The sequence below is a fragment of the Populus trichocarpa genome, chromosome 3, assembly GCF_000002775.5.
Source record: "Populus trichocarpa isolate Nisqually-1 chromosome 3, P.trichocarpa_v4.1, whole genome shotgun sequence".
In the NCBI taxonomy this organism is placed as follows: Eukaryota; Viridiplantae; Streptophyta; class Magnoliopsida; order Malpighiales; family Salicaceae; genus Populus; species Populus trichocarpa.
This window is the reverse complement of record NC_037287.2, coordinates 7071377-7094213: the sequence shown is the minus strand read 5'-3', so window position 1 is coordinate 7094213 and position 22837 is coordinate 7071377. Positions and strand designations below refer to the sequence as shown.

The following is a 22837-nucleotide window of genomic DNA, read 5'->3' as shown; positions in this document are numbered from 1 at the left end:
GAAGTAACAAAGATTCGAGCAAAAATGTAGCATGAATTAAAAGTGATATCCTTATATTTGAATCATGATGCTTGTTGTTTTCATACAAAAGAGCATCAAAGAGAGGAGTTAACGCTGTTGTGACCACCACCACCCACAGATAACAACCACCAGCCACCGACCAACCCACCTTCATCAACCAATCAGCTCGACATCAACACACCACCACCATTGAATCAACCTAAATTGAACCAACCTAACAACCCCTCTTCATCTTTCTTCTTCTATCACTGAATCAACACATCCATCACAATCAAGGACGGAGGCATGTATGGGCTAGGGTGGGCTCTAGCCCAGGTCAAGATTTTATCAATATTTATTTACTAGTTTTATATAAAGAAAATTTGTAATTCTCAATTGAGGTATCAAAAAATTCTAAAAATATCCGTGTAGCCTTTTAATATGATGTTTTAGCTTGGGTTAAAAATTTAGAATTTTTGGAGAAATTCAGAAATTTGATAAAAAAATCACAATTTGACCAGTTTTACGTTATTGGTTGTAATTTTCAATCTCAGATTGAGCTGAAATTTTACGAGGGATCTTAAAATATATTGAATAAAATCTGGTTTAAATTTTAGGATGAACAGAGTTTGGTAGTGCTAACAAAAAAAACATCAAATAAAAGCAAAACGACTCATTAAGGGTAAAATGGTTATTTGCTATTAAAAAAATAAAACAAATCAGTTCTTCCTTCCTTTTATATGTTGCCGACTGGGCAGAAGCAGAATAGAAAAATAAAGAAAAGAAAAGGCGAGAGAGAAAGAGAGAAAAGTAAGGAAAAAACATAAAAAAAAATCCAAAGAAAAAAATTAAGAAAAGTGAGAGAATAACCTTGTAAACTTATAAAGTCCAACTTATAAAATACTAATCTAAGAAAGAATCAAGTGAAGGAAGGAGGAATTGAGAGAGGGAAAAAATTTAATTACTTTGTTTTTTAGTTGACATGAGATTGTTATTTTATCCCGGTTGAGGGGTTGTTACAATATCGATTCAGATTCAATTATAGATGAATTATATTCCACAAAATATCGAAAGATGTAACTTTAATAGTGAGTTTATTTTTACTTTCACTTTAATTTTATATACTTTCAAATTTATTTTTTAATATTTTGGGTAGTGTATTTAAATTAAAACTTTACTGTTAACTTTAAAAATTCATGTACATGAGTTAATAATTTATATTAAAAAAAATCATATATTTATTTAATAGCCAAGGACACGAAAAATTCCTGGCTCCGCCTGTGATCACAACTTAACCCCAATCCCCACAACACAACAACCAACATGTGTCCAATAGCAGAACAGTCTTCCTTTTTATCCATCACCAATGCCAGCAAACACGAGTCATGACAAAAATCACAACTTAACCCCAATCGGTTGAGGCTGTTTTCAGAAAATTCCAGATTCTATTTTACACTATATTGTATTTTCATGACAAAAATCCCCTGGCTTACTATGTTGCATTCTGATTGGATTGGTTGGGGTAGTTTAATGTGAATGCACGTTTATCTTGCCCCTGCATGGTCTATCCTCTGTTGGCTTCGCATAGTTAGCGGGTCCTTATTTCAGGGGGAGTTTTTGATGGGCCCTTGGGGTTGAGTTCTTTGCAGCTGTGGTTTGTTGAATTATGATGGCTTCATGTTGTTGACTTGGTTCGGCATGGGAGAGGAGCAGCTAGATGTTTTTGTTGGATTTCGGCTGCTTGTTTTTGGCTCTGCTGGCAGTAGATTGACTTGGCTGGCAATACATTGGATTGGCTGGTTCAGTCCCTCATGTTTGTTATATGTGTGGCTACTTTTGGCCTTAGGGATGTTTGTTTTATGTTTCTTTTCAATGGGAGCATGTTCCCGTTTTTGTTTAGGGTACTGGTTACCCTCATCTCTGTATATACTTTTTCTGTTTGCTACTTTTGTGGCTTTGTTACCTTTGATCTTAATATATTCTTACATTTGATCAAAAAAAAAAAAAAAACACACGAGTCATTGTGTCTTCCTACTCTCTCTAACCTCACTAGCATGATCGAGCGTATTGGACTTGGATGACTTAGAGCTAATTGGGTTTGAATGTATATATTTGTTAATCGTGGATGTCTGGGCAGTTTATACACACTCGATTAATTCCCTGAAATTCTAAAGTTAAAAGTCATATAAGCTTCTAGCAATACTAAAATCTAAATATATTTTTGTTGAAACAAGTTGAAGCTATTTTGGCTTTTAGCTTAATCTTTGTGCTCTATTTATTCATAAGGATGGAGAATGTGAGATTGTACATGGATATGAGATTAATGAATTTCTAGGTTTGAGTTTTTTAATTGACATCAAGTAGTCTGGTTTGCCTAGAAAGGAAGGAGAAAAAAAAAAGAGATAGTGTCCAGGTTTTTATTATTTTTTTATTTTGATGGTAAAATTATAATATTTAATATAAAAACTTTTTAGTAATTAATTATAATATAATATAATTAGGTAAATGATTTATTTATTTTTATTAATTTTTTTTCTTTGCGCGAGTAATTGAGATTATAAAATGTTATTAACTTATAAAATATAAGATATAAAGTATAATTTTAAAGGAATTGAGGTAAAAAAAAACGTAACTCACATAAAGAGTTTATATAATTAATTAACCTATTTTTATTAATACTTATTCCAATGATCACAAATAAAAAAAAATAAGTTTTTGAAAACAGACCCGCGCGGCCCATTTGCTACCGCTTCCACTCTCTTCGTTTTGCCCAACCTCACTCTAGAACCCTAACTCATCCACACTCTTCGAAACCCTCCCCTTTCTCACTCTCTGCATCAAAGATGATGAAACTATCGAGATTTCTGAACTTCAACAGGTATTCTTCTTCTTCTTCTTCTTATTTTTATTATTATTATAACTGAAAATAATAAAACCCTAGTTAGCTAGCTCCATTCTCATCTTCCTCTCCATCCCTCATAAAATGCTCTCCTCCCTGCTTTTTCACGCAAATTAAAAAAAAATTATTGTTTTTAGATTGAAATGTGGAAGATTGGACTAACTTTTACTCAATGCTTTTTATGGTTGTGTTTAAATGGAATGCCTAGTTAGTTCTCAATCTTTCTTTGAGGTGGACTTTGGGTTTGGCTTGTCATAAATCATGCTCTTCATTTCTTCATTACTTTTTTCAAAAAAAAATAAAAAAAAAATAGAATAAAAATAAATTGGGTTCTCCCATCTACCAAAAAGCGCTGCTTGCCTGCACGATCTCTTTAGTAGCAGTTCTATAGGAGGGAATCTTTATCCTCGTTTTTCCATTATTATTACACCTTGAACAAGAAATTCTACATTGTATGAACTATATTATTATCTTAGCAGTAGTAGTGTGTGGGGAACAAGGTTAAATTTTTTGCCGTTGAACCCCAGCATTATTAGAAGGCATAATTCTTAGACCTTGAAAACGTTATTACGACTTTCTATTTCCTTTGTGTTAACATAACTCTCGATGTTAATAAATAATTTGGCAGTGATTTTGAAAGGGGAAAAACTTATGGAAACACTCGAAGATTTTTCAGCTTGGCTTCAGTCCATGAGAGTGCCACTTTGGAGTGGGATTTAACTTGATTGACATTTGTTGTACTTATATGCATGAGTATAGTACAATGCACACAAATAACCAGCAGGAGAGAATTTTTGTAATTTTAAGTATACACCTGTTATAGTCCCTTTGATTGAAAACTATTCTTTCACTAATCCTAGAACATTGAGGTAATTGTGGTCATAATTCTTTTCTTTTTTTTCCCGTTCATTTTCAATAGCTTTGGATATATGGCCGTAAGAGGAATGCTATTCCATCTGAATTTGGTTAGGAAGTTGCTTTCTTCTTCTCTCTTCCCTATCAAAAATTCCCGTCCTGCTCTTCCTCCTTTTTAACTGATAAAGGGATGTGCTACTAAAAAGTTGGCTTATGAATCTTTACTTTATTGGAAGCCTTGAAACTTCTGCATCTGAATGTCAACTTAAATGGTGCTTTTAGAAGGTTCCCCTCCTCATCTCTCCCTGTGTTTTTGGAGTTTCTTTACTCCATCTTTGGAATCCTAGTGTTAATTTCTGGATAAAGAGGATTTATAAACATTTCGATACCTTACCTGCTGAAAGTACAATGTATATCATGGTTTCCAATCTTTTTATGTTAATTTTCTTTTACCATTCTCTTGCTGGTAGCTAATTTCTTATAATGCTGCTCCATATATAGAAGTTGTTTCTAACTTTTGAAATGTTTAGGTTTTTGTTTCTTTATTATATATATTTTATTCAATTTGATTTTAGCTAAATATCCTTTAAACAGAACATGTTGTCTGAAGTAATACATGAATCTGATGGTGTTTTGGAGTTGTTTCAAACTCTTTGAGTTCATTGCATTATTGGTTGTATTGGTTTCTGCACGTCATGGTGATTTTTATTGTCTAAACAGGAATGCAGTTGGGAAACCTACTGATGTTAGAGATGGTTCAGCATTGCATGCTTTAACTTTCCAGGCTAGCATTTCTACTGGTGGGAAGAGTTCTATTCAAGGTACCGAGGCATCCATACAAATGGTTTCCTAGGTGTCTTGCAAGTTTGGATACTATGTCTTGTTATGCAACTAAAACTGGAAAGTTTGCAGATCGTGTATTTGCTCCTTATTCTGTTTTCAAGGGTAAAGCTGCGCTCTCTGTTGAACCTGTTCTTCCAACTTTCTCTAAGTTTGGTGTAAGTATAACCTTATGTTGCTCATATACTTCTGTCTAACTCAAGTAGGGTTGCTCCTCATCTTTCTTCTTTCTTAACAGTCTGGGAATCTTAGAGTTGACCGACGTGGTTCTATGATGTTAACTTTCTTGCCTGCTATAGGTGAGCGTAAGTATGACTATGAAAAGAGACAGGTAAATTTTCTTGATTTTTCCATCACTACTATCTTACTCATAAATGATTCCCATGCCATGTGATTTTTTCACCACAGGACGGACTTGACCTCCCCATTTATCTTTCTTTCTTCAAACTCTATTAAAAACAAATCACTCATACCAGATTTGAGCATAGTAAAGAATCTAGTTTTAGCCATTGACTCATCAGGAGATGACCTAGAAATCCCCCCACCCTCATTTGCATCTCTGCAAGCTCTATGAAGCTTAATGACAAGTTCTGTTGATATTTTGTAGAAGTTTGCTCTATCAGCAACAGAAGTGGGATCTTTGATAAGCACGGGTCCCAAAGATTCTTGTGAATTCTTCCATGATCCCTCAATGTTGTCAAGGTTAATTTTCTGCATCACCATATTCACATGTGTGTGTGGGTAATCTGTACAACTAGTTCAAGATCATGCTCTGTTTCTCGAGACAGTTATGCTATTGTTTCTGTTGTGATACCATCCATTTCTAAGCAGCTAATTTTTTCCACAGCAATGCTGGCCAAGTGAGAAAGAACTTATCAATTAAGCCACACGCAGATGGTAGTGGCTATTTCGTTTCATTAAGTAAGCTTTTGATCCTGCTCATGATCTTGTTTGGTTTGAAATTTTAATCTCCTTTTGTCTTGTGTTCATTTTAGATTTTTTGGGATTTTCTTAAATATTTTAAATCCAAAAATAGATTTTTTAATGGACCAACATAAAATGTTTTGTGCAAGTTTAAGAACTACATAAAATTTTTATTCATAGTTGAACGAGTACTGTTATATCAAGGAAATCCTATATGCTTTAGAGATTTCCCCTTTCCTTAGCTGTTGCCAGCTGACTTGTGAGCTAACCTTGTTAGTCTACCATTCAAAGTATCTACTACAGTTCCACAGAAGTGATTCCTATTTTCCCTTATCTTAGAATCATTAATGCCATCATTTTTTATTGTAATTTAATTAAGCCTAAAATGGATTTAAATAAAAGGATGTATGAAACCTATTCTCTTTGAAATTCTCTTTATTGACTACTTTTTTCCACTTTCTATTACATTTTAGATATTGTTACCATGTTCTCAAATGGAACATCATTGCCATTACTAACAATCATGTTGAAGCTAACCTATGTTTATTTAGTCCTATGCATAATTTGTTTCAACTAAGAACATCATTACATTGTATTCTTCATTTTGAAATGCATAGAAGAAATAGCCAACTGGTTGATTGATTGATGTAACTTTGATGAGAAATAGTTAATCAAGGTAGGTAACACCTTGATTTTATTTGCTTTAATCACTTAGCTTTAAAGTACTTCATGTGGAAGTAACCTAGTAGGTGATTCATAGGAAGAGTCTAATGATGCTATTTATCCTCTCTATTAATCAATAGTTCTTTCGTATTCATCCCATCTAGTTTCAAACCATTTTTTATTTATTTATTTATTTGACTAACCTACCTAGTTTTTTATAATAGCCTTTAAAGCTGATGTGCAACTAGAAATGTAGACTAAATTGTCGATTTCCTTGCTGATTTCCAGCAAGATCTAGAATGGTGTGCATCTGAAATGTGGACAAAATTGATGATTTCTTGCAGGATTTGTGGGTTGAATGTGATTGGGTTTACGGCTGGATTTTGAGCCGTAACTCTTCACTTTTATCTCTTTTAATGTTAAGTTATGGCTGTAGTTTTTTTTCCTTACTATTGTTGTTGGTTGTTTACAGCTGTAGAAAACATAATAAATTAGGTCTTAGATTGTATTCTTGGTCAATCCTGAATATTATTTGGTAATCTCAATTGTAAGAAAAGAGTTTCTCTCTAAAGTTTCTGTATTTCTTCTCACTTCCTATCAATTCTAGCATTTCTACTTCCAACTTTCCTTTGTTCCAAACTAGGATTACATCATTTGGTATCAGAGCAAATTTTGGTCCTCTTTTTCCCATTAATCATTTGATCCCTAGATTTCTCTCCATTCAGAATTCACATCTAGGCTTCCCATACAAATTCAACTTGTTCTAGACAACTTCGGTCATGAGATTTGATCAGTAGATTTAATCACCTGTGCCGGATTTTTGTTCAAGATTTTGAGCTTAAAATAGCACAAAAAGAGAGAGGATGGAGGGGTGGAGCAAGGGGTGTCAAATGGATGTTTAGGAAGGAATTGAAGCCAACCTTTTAAGTAGGGAGGAATGGTGGACAACAATAAAATGATGGTAGAATTGACAAGATTGCTGAATTACAAAGGAAAGTTGAGCTCCTTAGTAGGGCTTATACAATGAATGGTCTCTCTTAGTGAGGTTGATTATGAATTTTAGGATTCTCATTCCTAGTTTGAGAATCATTTTGGTGCAATGTAGCTTGGCAGGCTTGATGTTAATAGATTTGTGATTACTTGCCTCAAGGAAAGTGCTTTAGCTGGGTAGGAACATAAACCCTCAACAAATCCTTACACAACCTTAAACAAATGAGGAGCATGAAAGAGTATACCAATTCATTCTATCAACTCATCTCTAGAGTTGATTTGAATGAAAATAAACAACAAATGGTTGCTTATTATTTGAGTTGATTAAACCCTCAATTCAAGATGTTCTTGTCTTGCAAAGCTTGTAGAATGTTTCAAAGGCATATTTTTATAGAAATGAGTTGATTATCTTCAAGTTGTTCTATCAACAAATGGTTGCTTATTTTTATAGTCTTTTGTTGTTTATTTTCATTCAAATCAACTCTAGAAATGAGTTGATAGAATAAATTGGTGTACTCTTCCGTGCTTCCTACTTGCTTGATGTTTAGCAAGCTTTTGCAGAGGATTTGACTGTAGTTAAAAGAGAAAAATTGCTCACACAACTTTTTCTTCATCTTCTCCCAGTTATTACTCTTACCTTTACCACTCCTTGACGAGAGACTTGCAAAAGTTCCTACAAAGCTGAAGCACTTTCATGGAGGCAGATAACTATAAGTTTAACTTTTCTTTTATCAACTACATCACAGTAGTAAAAAACTCTTTTCACAGTGTTCAATCAATCTACAAAGTCATCCGGGTTCAAACTTACTTGAAAATCTAGAAGTTCAACCTTGAAGCTTTGTTCAAGTTGTGGCTTAGATCTATTAATATTAGGTTTGTCAAACTGCATTGCATTAGAAGGATTCTCAAACTGAAAATGAGAATCCTCAAGTTTACGATCAACCTTGCTAGGAGGGAACATTTGTTGTATTGTAAGTAGCTTAACTTGTCTTCATAATTCAACAATCTTGTCAACTCTATCATCATCTTTTTGTTGTCCACCATTCTCCTTACTAGAAGGTTGGTTTCAACTCCTTTTCAAACATCCATTTGATTCCACCTTGCTCCACCCCTTTGTCTTCGTGCCATTTTAAACTCAAAATCTTGAACAAAAATATAGCAAAAGTGATTAAATTTGCACCGGTCACAACAACACAACAAATTGATCGAATCTTGTGACTGAAGCTGTCTAGAATAGGTTTGATCTGCATAGCGAGCCTAGATATGAATTCTAGGATCTTGAATGGAGAGAAATCTAGGGAATAAATGAGTAATGGGAAAAGGTGGACTAGAACTTGCTTTGATACCAAATGACGAGAAGAGTTTCTAACCTACCTATTTTTTCAGAATAGCCCATGCCACTTCTGCTGCATTAGTTTTGGTTTTAGAGTTCTGGAGTTGAAAATTTTCGCCTACACTAGCCTCTTCTTTTGCATGTGCATCATGATAACTTGATGTTGATAGTTCCTTGTTGTCTTGTGTGGCTTCTTAATTTGTTGCTTTAAGTTAAAGTTTATTTGGGTAGAATTCCTACCTGACATCATATCATATGCAATTACTGTTTGCAGGTGTTGTCAACAACATCCTGAAAACTACCGAACGATTTACTGTTCCTGTCACGACTGCTGAATTTACAGTTCTGAAGACAGCTTGCAGTGTATGACAATTGACTCTTTTCTTTAATTTCTGCTTCTACCATTTAGCTGGATTTCGTTTTAGGAAAACAAAAGGCAGAAGAGGAAAATATACTAGAAAATGGCTATCTTTGACAATTGGTATGAATTCATAACTATAAAATATTAGATTATAAAAAATCTGAAGAAATTAGAAAATTTGCTATCTGACTGGTAGTTTGATAGGGAAATTTTGGAATGCAAAGAAAGAGCCAGTTGGTTGTGTTTTTATGAAGATATGTACTAATAGCATAATCGCTTTCTTCTTTTCCAAAATAGAGGGCACAGACATCTGGGGCTAGACAAATTTCTTTGCATGTTTTGGTGATACTAGTTATGTAACAAGCATCATTTTTATTTGTCACCGTGGGAAGAGCTGGAAAAAAAAAGTTTTCTTGTCACTGTTAACTGCAGCCTGGTTTTATAGATGACTGAGGACAATTTACGATGAATTTTCCTTTTTCCTTTTTCTTCTTCATAATCACTGGGGTGCATTTTTTTTTCCTGCTTTTCTTGTTAGTTGCTGGATACAGTCAAAATCACAAGTAGAAGAAGCTCACCTTTTCTAATATTGCTGCAAGTGTGGGTACATGCCCATTAAACGAAGATAAAAAATCCCTTACCAGAGTTAATAGATGCATCTCTGGATCATTCTTTTGATTTGGTGCCCACATATTACCGAGTGTTGAATATTTGGCAAATCAGTTACAAAAGACACGTGTCCAAATGGCTTCCTGGTCCTAAGTCTGTATGTTCATTGATGAGAAAGAAACCATTAGTACCATTAGCGCAGGATTATGCTGCTACAGAAACTTGCATATAACTTGCATATAATAAATATGAGATGGGGCGGCAGCTTACCTTCAGAAGTGGCATCTAGAGATTGTAAGATAATTTTTGGGGGCAACTAAAGAAAAAGAATGATATCTGTAGTTTTAAGTTAGCGAGCTGTGAGCGTTGCCCTTGAGGAAATAATGTGTACTCTGCATTCTGATGGATATTGAAAAATGCTGAGAGTATTAAGCTGCGAGAAATGTGATGACAGACAATTTAGGGCAATACGAATTAATCCTCAAAACAAGGTGCCCCCCCTCCCCTCTTTTTTCTCCACTAACCTAACTGAATATGCTGTCTGTTGCAATCATGTTTCTTGTTGATTCTTTCTGTTGCTTTTTTTAAACCTAAAATCTCAGGTAGACAATATCTGATCTCATAATTGCTTGTTAATTGTTTAAATTGAAGGGTTTGTCATGCATCCATATACAAACGTCTTCTGTATATGAACATTGACTATTGTCTGATCTTTCACTGTAATGCAGAATGACTAGAGCATGTAAACTTATGTCCTTGCTTTGTTTTCTTGTGTGATCTTCCTTGGTTGTTTCTTGTGCAGTTTGCATTGCCCCACATCATGGGTTGGGATCGGTTGACTACTCCACTGCCTGGAACCTTAGCATCAAAGCTGTCAAAAGTGGATCCACAAATGCCTGATTTAGAATGGGATAAATGAAGTCATACATATCCACCAGAATTTTGTCTGCACCACTTCATGCTCCGGCCTTCAGATTTGCATATTAATAGGACAGTTGCATGCTGTTCTTTGTAGTGCATTTTCTGTGTTTAGTTTTATGCAATCGAAAACTCTGTTCACTTGTGATTTACTGTTTGGAAATTTATTAGAATTGCTGTTTATGAATGTCCCTAGATGTGCTTTTTCTGGTAAATGACGCAGTTTAATTTTGATCGTTCCAATTTTTGTAGTTCTACCCGTGGGGGGTTAGGAAAAAAGGCATTTGGTCAGTTAAATGACTAGTATAATCACAGTGGGTTAATATTATTTTTTTAAAAAAAATATTAAGAGAATGAACACCAGCGGATGGGGTCGCTCACTCCTTTTGCTATTTTTTTTTTTAAAATATTTTAATATTGTTATTAAACTTAATTAAATAGATTAATTTTTAAATTTTTATTTAACTCTTTGCTAGACTTAAGTGTTTTGTGTTCAACAATTATATTAAGTGATTAAGTGAGCTTGAGAGTATTAATTACAATTTTCTTTTTGTTTAGTAAAATCAGTTAATTGATTCTTAAAATTTTAAAATATAGATTTAAGTTTGTTTTTGAATTGTAATTTTTGAATATTTTTAAATTTTATTTTTGATCCAAGTGTCTGAGCCTGACATCAATGCCATACTCGTGCACTAATTTTTGAATGCTAGATTCAAGTAGCTTGGACTTGATATGATTGTCAGATCCAAGATGTTTTTGCTAGCATGGTTGCTATACTAAAGATTATTGGACCTGGTGTGGTTGCCTGACCCAAGACGCTTGAGCTTGGAATGGTTGCCAGACACAAGTACCTTGGGTCTGGCACTTAAGATTTGCATAATTTTCATGAGTCAGACAAAGATAATGGTTTTGTTGAGGATCAAAATACTCATATAAATATGTAGAATGTTCTCAGGATATTTAACTAATAATTCATTGTGGACTTCTGATGTATTGTTAAGAAAAAAGTCAGACCCACGCGCTTAGGTATGACAACCATGCCAGACCTAAGCGCCTAGGTCTGACATGACTCAAGCGTCTCGGCCTGCCAACCATGCTAGATCCATGCATATTTTTTTTAAATATAGAAATTCACTTATAATTGTTCTAAAAACATATTTATTTTGTATTTTTATGTCTTTTTAACCAAATATATTTTTATCTTTTCTATATTTATTTCTTTTATTTTGGAACATTAACCACACGTATTCTTAAAGTTTACTCAATTTTTTTTTTATTAATCTCTAATTTTGGTGAAGAAATCATTTACAAAATTGCATAAATTATGATAGTCAAAAGGACAATAAATCTTTTTACATGTACAATATTTTCTTTTCCTACAACATAATGTATCAATTTAAAAAATTATGCAAATCCTAGGCGCAAAATTAATATTTTCATCCACAATGCATATAAGAAAAAAAAGTTTATTTTTTAAGACTTGAAATAAATCACTTAAAACTCAACATTTTTTTTTTCCATTCTTTCCTCTTCAAATATAAAAAATTTATAAAATAAGTTGGAAAGAGTTTGCAGTTAAATTCTATTGCATATGAATGAAAAATCCTGTTTGAATGAGGCACTTTTTGTTTTTGTAGTCTAACTATTCTTTTGAAAAGTTTTAAATTTTTTGACCCAGACACGGGTTGGCAAACCCAGGCACGCGTGTCTAGCAGACCCAGGCGCATGGGTCTGGCATGCTTGCTAAGTCCAGCGCTTGAGTCTGCCATCCATGCCAGACCCAAGATGCGTGGGTCTCGTAACCATGTCAGACCCAAGACATTTGAGTATGACAAACATGTCTGATTTGACAAACAACAAACAAAGAGAACAATTGTGCACTCTAGTTGTCACGAGAGAGAAAATAAAGAAAAAACGCAAATAATCTATCATCGACGGCAATCCAATCATTATCTGTCTACACGTGCCATACAATATGGAAGATGGCACAATTGCGCATCCAGTGAGACCTGAGATGACCAGATTTGACCACCGGGAAGTGTCACACACGCCTTTTTAATGGCGCAGGCGCCCTCCATTCGTTGTGGAAAAAAAAGAAAGCCAAAGAAAATCTCGTAAAAAGATGAGAAATGAAAAGTAAAACTACTATTACAATCCACAGTAAAATGTTTCTTGTTCTACAGTGATTTCCCCACATAATTTAACTTTTGTTATAATGATTTCACTTTGAGATTTTAGTTTATCAACTATTAAATTGAATCAAGAAAAAGATTTCAGTGTTTCACTCGGTGTTTTGCATATTGAAATTATTATTTAACCCATGAACAACATAACTGCTAGTCAATAAGTTTATAAGAGTTCAAATATTATTGTCAAATTCACAAGGGTTATTACGGTAATATCATATTTTACCCTTCAATTTATATTTTGATGATATTTAAAATTAGACCCTTAATGTTTTGATTTTAAATTTTGATTCTTAACTATTTTATTAAATTTTATTTTTTTTTACAATTTCATTATTGAATCTATAATCTTGGTTTTTTATTTTTATAAACTTGATCTTTATTCTCTTGATTTTTATTTTTTGTTTTGGATTCTTTTGTTAATTTTATTTTTCTTTTCAATTTTACTATTCAATTAGAAGTTTCATGACATTTAAGGTTAGGTCTTTAATGTTTTGATTTTAAATTTTGACTCTTAAGTCTTTACCCTTTTATCAATTTGTTTTTTTCAATTTTATTCTTGGATCCATAATCTTGATTTTTTTATTTTTTCAAGTTTGGTCCTCATTCTCTTGGTTTTTATTTTTAATTTGGATTCTTTTGTTAATTTGGTTTTTCTTTTTGATTTTGCCATTTAATTCAAAATTTTATGTTATCCTCTCATTTTTCAGGAGTCAATTTGGGGCAAGTACTAGTCACGTGTCAGGTGGGTTGACTTGAGTTAACCAAATTAAATCAATTTTTTTATTTAATAAAAAAGTAAGGATGACATCATTTTGAGAAAATATAAAGAAAAATAGTTAACTATTTTTGACATGGTCTTGACTAGGTTTGCCATGGATTGACTAGGTCATGGGCCAACCTGTATTTTTTATTGTTTTATAATGGGTTAATTCTTTCCAAATTTCTTTTAAAACCTGACCCGCCTTAAGCCTCGAGTCAACCCATTGTTTTGCATTTTATTGGGTTATCCTATTCACATGATCTCTTTCACGAGTTTTGGTGACTTCAGTCGGATTTGCTGGTGCTTTGTTTTTTAGACTTCTTTTTGTTAATTTTTATTTTATTTTATTTTATCCTTGTATGTTTGGATTCTTCGGGATTGAAATTTATTTTTTTCAATTTTATTTTTATAGTGTCAAGTCATGGATTGTTTTCTTTAAAATACATTAATAATACTTTAGCATCATTTTTTTACATTATTGAAAATTCAGCCCGACCTGTAATAAAGTACAAGCCACTAAAATATCCATGTAAGCAATTTATACTTTAATGAGATAATTTTAAAGAGTTTTTATACTTTCAAAACAAGAGGTAGAAAGAAGATGTTTCTAGAGATAATATTTATTATTTTTTTATCCCTAAAATATCAATGTAAAAAACTCTTAATTAATAACCAGTTCAACCAAAGCATAGAACGATAAAAATAGTTGTTATCATAGTTTTAAAACTTGACTTTGAGGTTAACTTGGGACAAGGTTCAAGTCACAGATCAGGAGGATCAACTTTAAAAAAATTCTTTTTTAAAAACAATCAAATCAAATGTCGTATCAACAATTTTTGTTTTCAAAAAGTCAAAGGGTTTTTAACCCAGTATTTGACCAGGTTTTACCTTGAGTTGTGGGTTGACCTAGGCCAATCCTTCTTTTATTTTTCTTAAACCTAGAGTCTTGGATCAGTCCCAGCTTCGGGTCAACCATCTGGGCCGGTTTAAGTTTCATAACTAGAATTATTATATTATTATTAATTACAATACTTAATATAAACTAAAGTAAAAAAATAAAATATCATCTAGCTAGCTTTGTTTTAAGAAATAAATTTGATGGTAATATATATTAAATATAAAATACTATTTTTCATATTTTATTTTGTTTTGTTAAAAAAAAATGCATCACATGTCAAAATATTATCTAACTATTTCAACTACCATGTCAAAATCAACACCCCGACCCCGACCATCTCCTCCTCTTTCACCACCACAATGACCACCTGACAATCATTCTTTTCACCATCTTCACTACCATCGTCGTTATGTCACCATCTTCACTACCATCATCATCTCGTCACCATATACTCCACCACCATCATTATTATCATCTCACTACTACTATATTGACCACCTCACCATGAGCTCAATCATAATTGTCGTGTCACAACTACTACTATCATCATTTTATTCGCAATCATCGTCATACCACCACCACCATCATAGAAAAATATTTACATGTAAAGTAATTTATGTAAAAATATTTTTCAAATCAAATATTAAAAAATATTTTACATATAAAACATTTTACAAGAAAAAAACTACATCTTTACGTGAAACAAACGAATCCTTAAGAAAAGGTTGTGTGCTGAAAATTTGGTTATTGCAAATACTTTATTACGAGATTCAGAATTTACTAGATGGCATGCACTATGCTACACGCTGGACATAAATTTTTGTAACGTAAAAAAAAAATGTTCAGGTGGCATTAACATTTTTAAAAAGTAAAAATAATCTAAGACTTAGGTAATTGAAAGAGATCTTACGCACTGTCAAAACATCAACCCAGAAAGCAAACTAGACAAAATACTATGAATCGAGAAATTAATGCTTGCATTCAATCAATTAACTTAATTTAATTAAAAAATAATTTTTTTTTAAAAAAACTAAATTCATTAAAGACTAGAAAAAAAAAAACTCTGAGATACATGCTATTTTAAAAATCATTGAAAAATCTTATAGAAAGCAAAAAAATAGGGTCCAATCTCCAATTAAAATAAATGCCAAAAGAAAAAAGGGTTTGGATCAACTCGTCGAGTCGGTTCAAGTAACTGAAAGAGACCGCACACGTCGTTAGAGCAGTGATCCAGAAAGCAAACCAAACAAAATACTACGAAGCGAGCATCTAATGCTTATATCCAATCAATTAATGTAATTTAAAAATAAAATTCCTTTTTAAAAAAGAAGATTTAATAAAGATCGAAAACAAATCCGTGAGAACCCGTGTCATTTTTAAAATCATTAAAAATAATAAAAAAAACAGGGCCCAATCTTCAACTAAATAAACACCAAACAAAAAAGGGCTCAAATCGACCCACCGAGTCGGTCCAAGTTTTAAAACAACAGGTCATGTCATCTTTATATAAGAACGAGCTTAAAATATGATGAGATTGAAAAATAAAGCTTAAAAAAAGAAAAAAGAAACCAAGCAAACTCGAGCGAATCTTCTGAACCTGATTTAATCCTTCAAACTCGTAATCTATTAAATTATAGACTCGAGTTCAATTAAAAACTCATCACCCAACCAATTTAACGCTGGGGGATGAATTAAAAAAAATATTATTTTCAAGGCAAGAAAAATAGCATTAAAAAAAAGGATTAAATTTGATAAAAAAGGCTAAAAGAGGATGAAATTGTAAGAAACATTTGAAAACTATCTCAAATAAAAAAATAGCAATTGAAATAATAGGGGCCAAATTTGATATTTGAAAAAAAGGGGGGATGAAATTGCAAAAAAATTCAAATTTGATAAATTATTCAAAATAAAAAAATAGTAATAAAAAATCGAAGTTGATAAAGGCTATCGATACCAAACTAGTGACACTTCAAAAACATGCATCACCTAGTAGTGGAGGAGTCGCTAAGGTAATTTGGTCACCGTTCTGAAGTTGGTGTTCGACCGCTGAATGACACCACATGCGCTGTTAGAATCTAGCGGTTAGTGTTCATGTGCCATCTTTTTGTTTTTATAAATAATTTACATGCTCATGAAATAATCATCTTGTCCCTATATAACACGAGAATTATAAGAAAACCATGAAAAAGATGAAAACACCCTTAAGCCTAAATGTATTTTTTTAGTCAAAGGGTAATAGAATAAATTTGCTATGCTAAAACAATTGAATATGCTAAAAACCCTCTGCATGTTAGATTTATTTTTTTGGCACCCAGGGTTAAATAAGTAATTTATTTGTGCATAAAAAAAAGGATCAATTTAACCCAATTAATTTGATAATGACTATGAAAATAACAATAATACCCTAGTCCAATCCACAATAAACTGTGTTATAAATTACAATGTTTCATTGATGCCTTGAAATTTTTTTATAATGTATAAATAGAGTTTGGGTATTCCAAAATTCACAGGGAAGCTTACTTTCAAGTACATCTTGAATTTATATATAATGCAGTCTTGATAGATATCTGTTTTTATTGGATTAGTTGAAATGTTTTTAAATGCTTTACTGTGGATAGTTGCCAAGTTAGTTTAGTTTTTATTCTAGGCTTTATTAAATTTTAATTTTCTAAACATTACCATCTAAAAAAAAAGTTTTAAGAAAAGTGTTGCCATCTAGGTTTTTGGTATGGAAGAAAGTTTTTTGAGGAGTAAAGGTAGAAGATGATCCATTAGCAAATCATTGAAGTTTCCAAGCATAGGCATTTGTGTTTTACATATAAACTTTAACCAATTCCAGGTTTACGTTTGAGTCAGGGCGTGCATCTCTTATAAGAGCCTGGGACAACCGATGTTTTACTCGCTCACCTGGGCTCACAAAGTGCGCTTTCCGGGAGGTGGGGTTTCCTTGAATAAAAAAAAATAAAAATTCCAAGTTTACAAATATGCTCCAACATCTAAAGAAAAGTGGTAAGAACAATGCAAGCTATGACCAACCTCTTATCATCCACCAACCTAGTAAGTTCAACGTTGCTTCTACCTCCCTGGTTCTTCACTATACTGTGACTACTAAGTCATGTGTATATAGTTTTTACTTTAAGAGTGAAGAGTATAGATGTTGAAGGACTTTTTTTCTTCATTTTTCCTTTTGTATTCAAAGAAGCTTAGGAATCCCAATAACTGTTTGCTTCTTTGACTGAAGAGTTGAGCTCCCTTTGTTGTGGCTGGTGTGACATGTGGTGGCATGGTTGTTGCAATCGGGGTCCTCATATTGTGATCCTAGGCTACTACTATGTGTGGTGACCATTTAGATATGTCCATGTATAATGTACTATATCAGCTGGTATGTCATTCTAGTAGAAAAAAACTGCTTTGACATTTTTCTTTTTCTTAATTTTTTTTCCTTCAACTTTGTATCTTAGGGAACAATTTCTATAAATTTTATTTATCTTCTACTCATTACACACTCTTTACTAAATTTCCTTATTTTAAAAAAATCACAAACCTTTGGATTTCTGAGCTTGACTATTTTTGTTTAATGCATACATTTATTAGTTCTTACTTATTTCTTAATTCACATCTTGTCAATGTATACATAAATCTAGAGGTTGTCTTCCATGGTTATCCAAAAATTCAATATCAATTGATCAAGTAGGACCCTGATTTTCACAATGTTGCCAAGTTGCTGTGCTTTCATTCCTTTAAGAGTTTGAGCTAATAAGAGCAGATATGTTTGCCATAAAAAACTATATAATTGACACATCTCTTGATTTTTGAACAACAAAAAGGCAAGGAAAAGACACATTTCATTAAAAGAATGAGGTGTGATCCTAAAACAAAAGTGCTGAATAGCAAAATTGCATGACAAAATCGTTGACAATGCGACACCCTATTTAACTTCTCCAGCAATCATCTATGTCTTGTCATCGCATATTGATTTTCTTATACTTGTGACGATCCGGAAATCTTTGATTTTGAGCTATCAACACTTCATTTTATGCATCAACCATTTTTTGGTAGGTATTAAATGTTAGGTTTCTCGAAATGAATACACATAGTGGAGACAATAAATTTAAAATTTTTCAGGAGTCCTAAGGATTCAGTTACACAAATCTAGAGTTGTTTAAGGTTTATATGAATATTATCGAAAGATCAGATGTTTTTTTTCAACTTTGAATAATTTCTTCAAGGTTAAGTTGTCACAAACTACAAGTCCTTTAAGTGTTCATCCTCTAACAATATTACTACACGAACCACTAGTGAAAAATCTCCTAAATCCTTTTAGACAAGAGAGATTGCTATGTTTATGAGCGCTAAGTCTTTTCTTTTAAGTTTAGATGTTTCTGTACTAAACTATTGTACTATTATTTAATGTCCAGAAAACAAGAGGCATAACATTCCATTTATAGGGAAACCTAAAAACTCTATAAATAACAAAATATCAATTTTCTCCTTAAATAATATCACAAATATTATATTAGGATAATTTTATAAATTTAATCAATCAAGTCCCTAGTTGATTTTTTCTAGGTCTAGAATTGTAATCCCTTGTATTAATTACATTCTAGATCTTAATTTCTAAATAATCAAGTCATACTTGATTAAGCATCCCACTTTAATTTCTGACCAATGGTTCTTATGTGTGTGATTCATTAGGTTCCCTAATAAGTTAGTCCAAATATAAATCACAATCTTAAATAAAATAGGATTAAATAAATTAAACAATTGATTAATTTATATCTAAAGATCAAGTACAATATTTAACAACCTGTCATGATTATCTAAATATTAAGAAAGTCGTAAGTGGTTTGACTTAACCTTAAAGTGACTAGTTTCTTAATGTAATTATTATCCCTTTATCAAATGTTTTGATTTAGACATTATAACATTGAGTTTGTCTGCTTTGTTAAATCATTTAGCTCTCAACAATATTATTATTGATTCTTTGAATAAGACTTGAAACTGTTTTCAAATCTCATTCCACCTTGGTCAATGATTTCTTAATTAATATTATTTGAGAATAAATGAAATATTTTTTTAAGTCACCGAAGGTAATGAATCCTCTCTTGATTACTCAAATATGTTCATATAATTTATGTTATACTCAATATTTTTCCTTTTGTTACCCTTTATTAGGGCAACATGTGGTCATAATCATAGTATAAAACTCTTTATATAAGATAACTTAGTGATTTTAAGTCTAAGGATCACCTACACAATTATCACATGAGTCTTTCCATAGACATATTTGATCTTTCCATATAGAATTCTATTGCGGGTCAGTTCAATGTACATGTCATATGATAAACACTTGCATAGTAGTTCTAGGTATTACTCATACCTTAGTTTATGAGAGTAATTGCTTCCTTTCATGAAGGAAGGAACAAATGTATGCACCGGTTTCAACAACTCTAATTAATATTTAGTCTTAATAGAACATTGACTAGAAACATTGATCAGGAACATTTAAAAACAATGTTTTAAAAAGGAACAAATATATGCATCGGTTTCAACAACTCTAATTAATATTCAATCTTAATAGAACATTGAACAGTAACATTTAAAAACAATGTTTTGATACAATAGGAATCTCATAATTATAACAATTTTATAATTTTCTATGCAAGTTATTTTTTTCACGAACTTTACCTTTACTCTAGATTCATTAATCAAATATAATTGAATATTAAAGATAAAGAAAGTCTTTATTAATAATAAATATGTTTTACATGAATAAAAGCAATGTTACATGTAACCAACTGATTGATTAAAATATATTTTCACTAAAATTAAAGATGTTACTCATGTCCGTTAATTTTGTCAATTATTGATGTTCTGAAAAACTCAATTGAGTAATGTTTATTACACTCTAGAGCAACTTAAAAGGTTAACATGATTGTTTGTTGTTTGTTTTCTTACTATTGATAATAAATTCTATATTTGTGAAGAAAAGAGTTAGGGCTAATGGTCACGAAGAATGGTAGTGTAATGAAAAGAAATAATTCATAAATGGTAGATATCTGTCAGTACCACACTAGTCATTCTCTAGTTAGAAGAACTTTATTGAGAAAAGAAGCAAAAAATAGAAATTCCATCCAAAATAATAGTAAAGAGCTATATATCTCATACCAAAAAAAGCTTAAAAGTGTCCTTTTCAAATAAAAACTCCCCTTTTCTTTTTTATGTACCCTTTATCTAAATTCCTGTATTTATGATACAATGTTTTTAGGCTGTCCTGATTTGAACTTTCTCTCTGTCCTTCTCTTCTAATTCAGCAATATAGATGGCATTACTGGATTTAGGTGCCGTTTGGTAATGCGGTTGTAACCGATGTTAAAGCAAGCCACAATGTTTTTGTGGTTGGTTATGTTTCAAACCCGATTTTATTTTGGTGGGACCCATCAACACTTGTAGCCGAACTTGTGGTTTAACAAAAGTTGGAAAAGGCAACTTGGTAACAGCAAGAACCCCATTTTCATCTTCTTCTGTTGTGGAGAGTGAACTAATTCACTCTCCACTGTTCATGTGAACAGTGGAGAATGTCTCCACTATTCCGGCTGGACCGGGTTAATTTTTATTTTTATTTTTAATGCACTGAACCGGATCCAACCTAGTAAAATAAAAAAAAATTCAATTATTTATTTATTTTTAATTGTGTTTTATTCAAAAAACTAGTGTTTAATATTATTCAATAACACTACATAAATTAGAAGGAGATCGCTTGATGACGTAGTATTTGCAGAATTTGATCGCAATCCCAATTTTGTTCCTGATGATATTTTACCTGATGTTGTTGCACGCTTCAGAAACCAAGAAAACTGTAGTTCTTGTCGAATGGATTTTATACGTGATGAAATTGTAGATAGTTTAATAGAATAATAAAAAATATTTTATATAAAGTATTATTTATTTCATGATGTAATAGCAGTAGTTAAATCTATAATATTTAAATTAAAACCATCAATATTAATATATATCTTTTTTAATTATTTTATAACTTTAATTTGAAAAGCATTTTTGACCAAACACATTAAACTACTTTTTGTTCAATCTCAATTTCAACTACAGTTTTAACCAAACATATATTTATATATACCAAACCAACATCAACCAAAAATACTTTTTATAAAATAACTTTTTTAAAACCACAACCATAAAAGTTACCACAATACCAAACAGACTCTCACCTGAAAGTTTGTCTTATGTTGTGTCTTGTTTAAACCCTTGGACGTTGTCTGAGCATCTATTAGACAACTAATTCTTGTTACTGGCACCCTTTACGACATGCTGTTATTGAATCTTCTACTGACAAGGACAGACTCCTGTTCCTGGTTTCAGAGATATTGAAGAGAAGTCCTTTGAAACTTCACAATCTTCTTATGATGGATCCACAACTAAAATACAAAAGATGAACATTGCAAATTTGAGTTATTTCTGTGTTATTTTTTTTTACAATCTTATAAAATATAGCAACATTTTATTATTATATTATAATTATTATAACTATATTATATTATTATAAAAAAACTAATTGGGGGTTGGTGTTTTAATGTGAAACCACTCACATCACATTTCATTGTAAATTCATATAATGAAATAATTGTTTCTTCATTCTAAAACAAAATAAATAACTAAATAATTACCCTTTAAACTAATTTTTCTTAGGCTTGCAGCCAATGGTTTTTTGTCATTTCATTCTTTATTTTTTTATAATTATAAAGTGGACTCCAAGGCAATTTGATATTTAATAAAATATAAAATATCATTAATTTTTTTTTTTGTTAGTGTGTGCTAGTGTGTGGAAGGCACCAAACATTTCAGGCGGCGTGCGTGACACCTTCCAGTGGCAAAAAACAACAAGCCATCATTTCATCCAAAGAGTCAAGTGGCGACGTATCCTTTGAGGGAAGTGCATGTACGATGGTTTGGTAATGGTTGAATTTTTTTCTCCCCCTCTTTGCTCAGGAATTGTGCTGGCCCAAATCAAATTTAAAGTTGTCCTCCCATTTTGTTTTTATTTCAATTCTAGCCATTATTTTGATTGCTTTTTATTTGTTTTGAATTTTTTTTTATTGATTTGTTTTTCAATTTTGATTGAATCTTTATTTAGTTCTCATTCTTTTAATTCTATATATATATATATATATATATTAATTATTATTTTTTTAATTTCATCCCTCATCATTTTATTTTTTTTGTCAGATTTGATTTTTGTTCTTTTAATTTGTTTTTTTGTTGCTTTGGTTCCTTTTTTAAAATTGGTTTTCTTTTTTCAACTTCATACTTTAACAGGATTGGTTGAGTGTTGGGCTTCACAATGTTTTTTTGTGCGGTGATCCTTGTCTTATGACCTGAGTCACGGATATGAAATGTTAACCTGAAATGACATCATTCTTTTTATTTTTATTTTTTTTACATCGATTTTCTTTTTCGATTTTACTTTATTAAAGATTAAGCTTCTTTATTTTTTCTTGTTTGTTTTCTACAAGGATAGCTTGACCTCACAATCTAGGTCATGAATTTGTCATGCTTACTTGGATTGGCTCAGGGCTTTTATAT

The 22837-nt window shown here is 31.7% G+C and overlaps 1 protein-coding gene across 2 annotated transcripts; it reads left to right on the top strand.

The window, feature by feature from the left end:
* The first annotated feature begins 2709 nt into the window (after positions 1-2709).
* Positions 2710-10579, top strand: LOC7483546 (single-stranded DNA-binding protein WHY2, mitochondrial). 2 transcript variants are annotated; one of them, XM_002303277.4, is made up of 8 exons: positions 2710-2878; positions 4475-4575; positions 4667-4752; positions 4833-4925; positions 5202-5296; positions 5442-5515; positions 8779-8867; positions 10277-10579. In XM_002303277.4, the coding sequence occupies exons 1-8, from the start codon at positions 2844-2846 to the stop codon at positions 10391-10393; spliced, it is 690 nt and encodes a 229-aa protein (XP_002303313.2). In that variant the 5' UTR covers positions 2710-2843; the 3' UTR covers positions 10394-10579. The 2 variants fall into 2 exon arrangements, with proteins under 2 accessions (XP_002303313.2, XP_052306933.1); XM_052450973.1 differs by lacking the exon at positions 8779-8867.
* Positions 10580-22837: the final 12258 nt, after the last annotated feature.

Coding starts and splice junctions, on each gene's coding strand:
- LOC7483546 (XM_002303277.4), top strand. CDS start 2,844: ATGATGAAACTATCGAGATTTCTGAACTTCAACAG. Junction 2,879..4,474: donor AGATTTCTGAACTTCAACAG/GTATTCTTCTTC, acceptor TTGTCTAAACAG/GAATGCAGTTGGGAAACCTA. Junction 4,753..4,832: donor CAACTTTCTCTAAGTTTGGT/GTAAGTATAACC, acceptor CTTTCTTAACAG/TCTGGGAATCTTAGAGTTGA.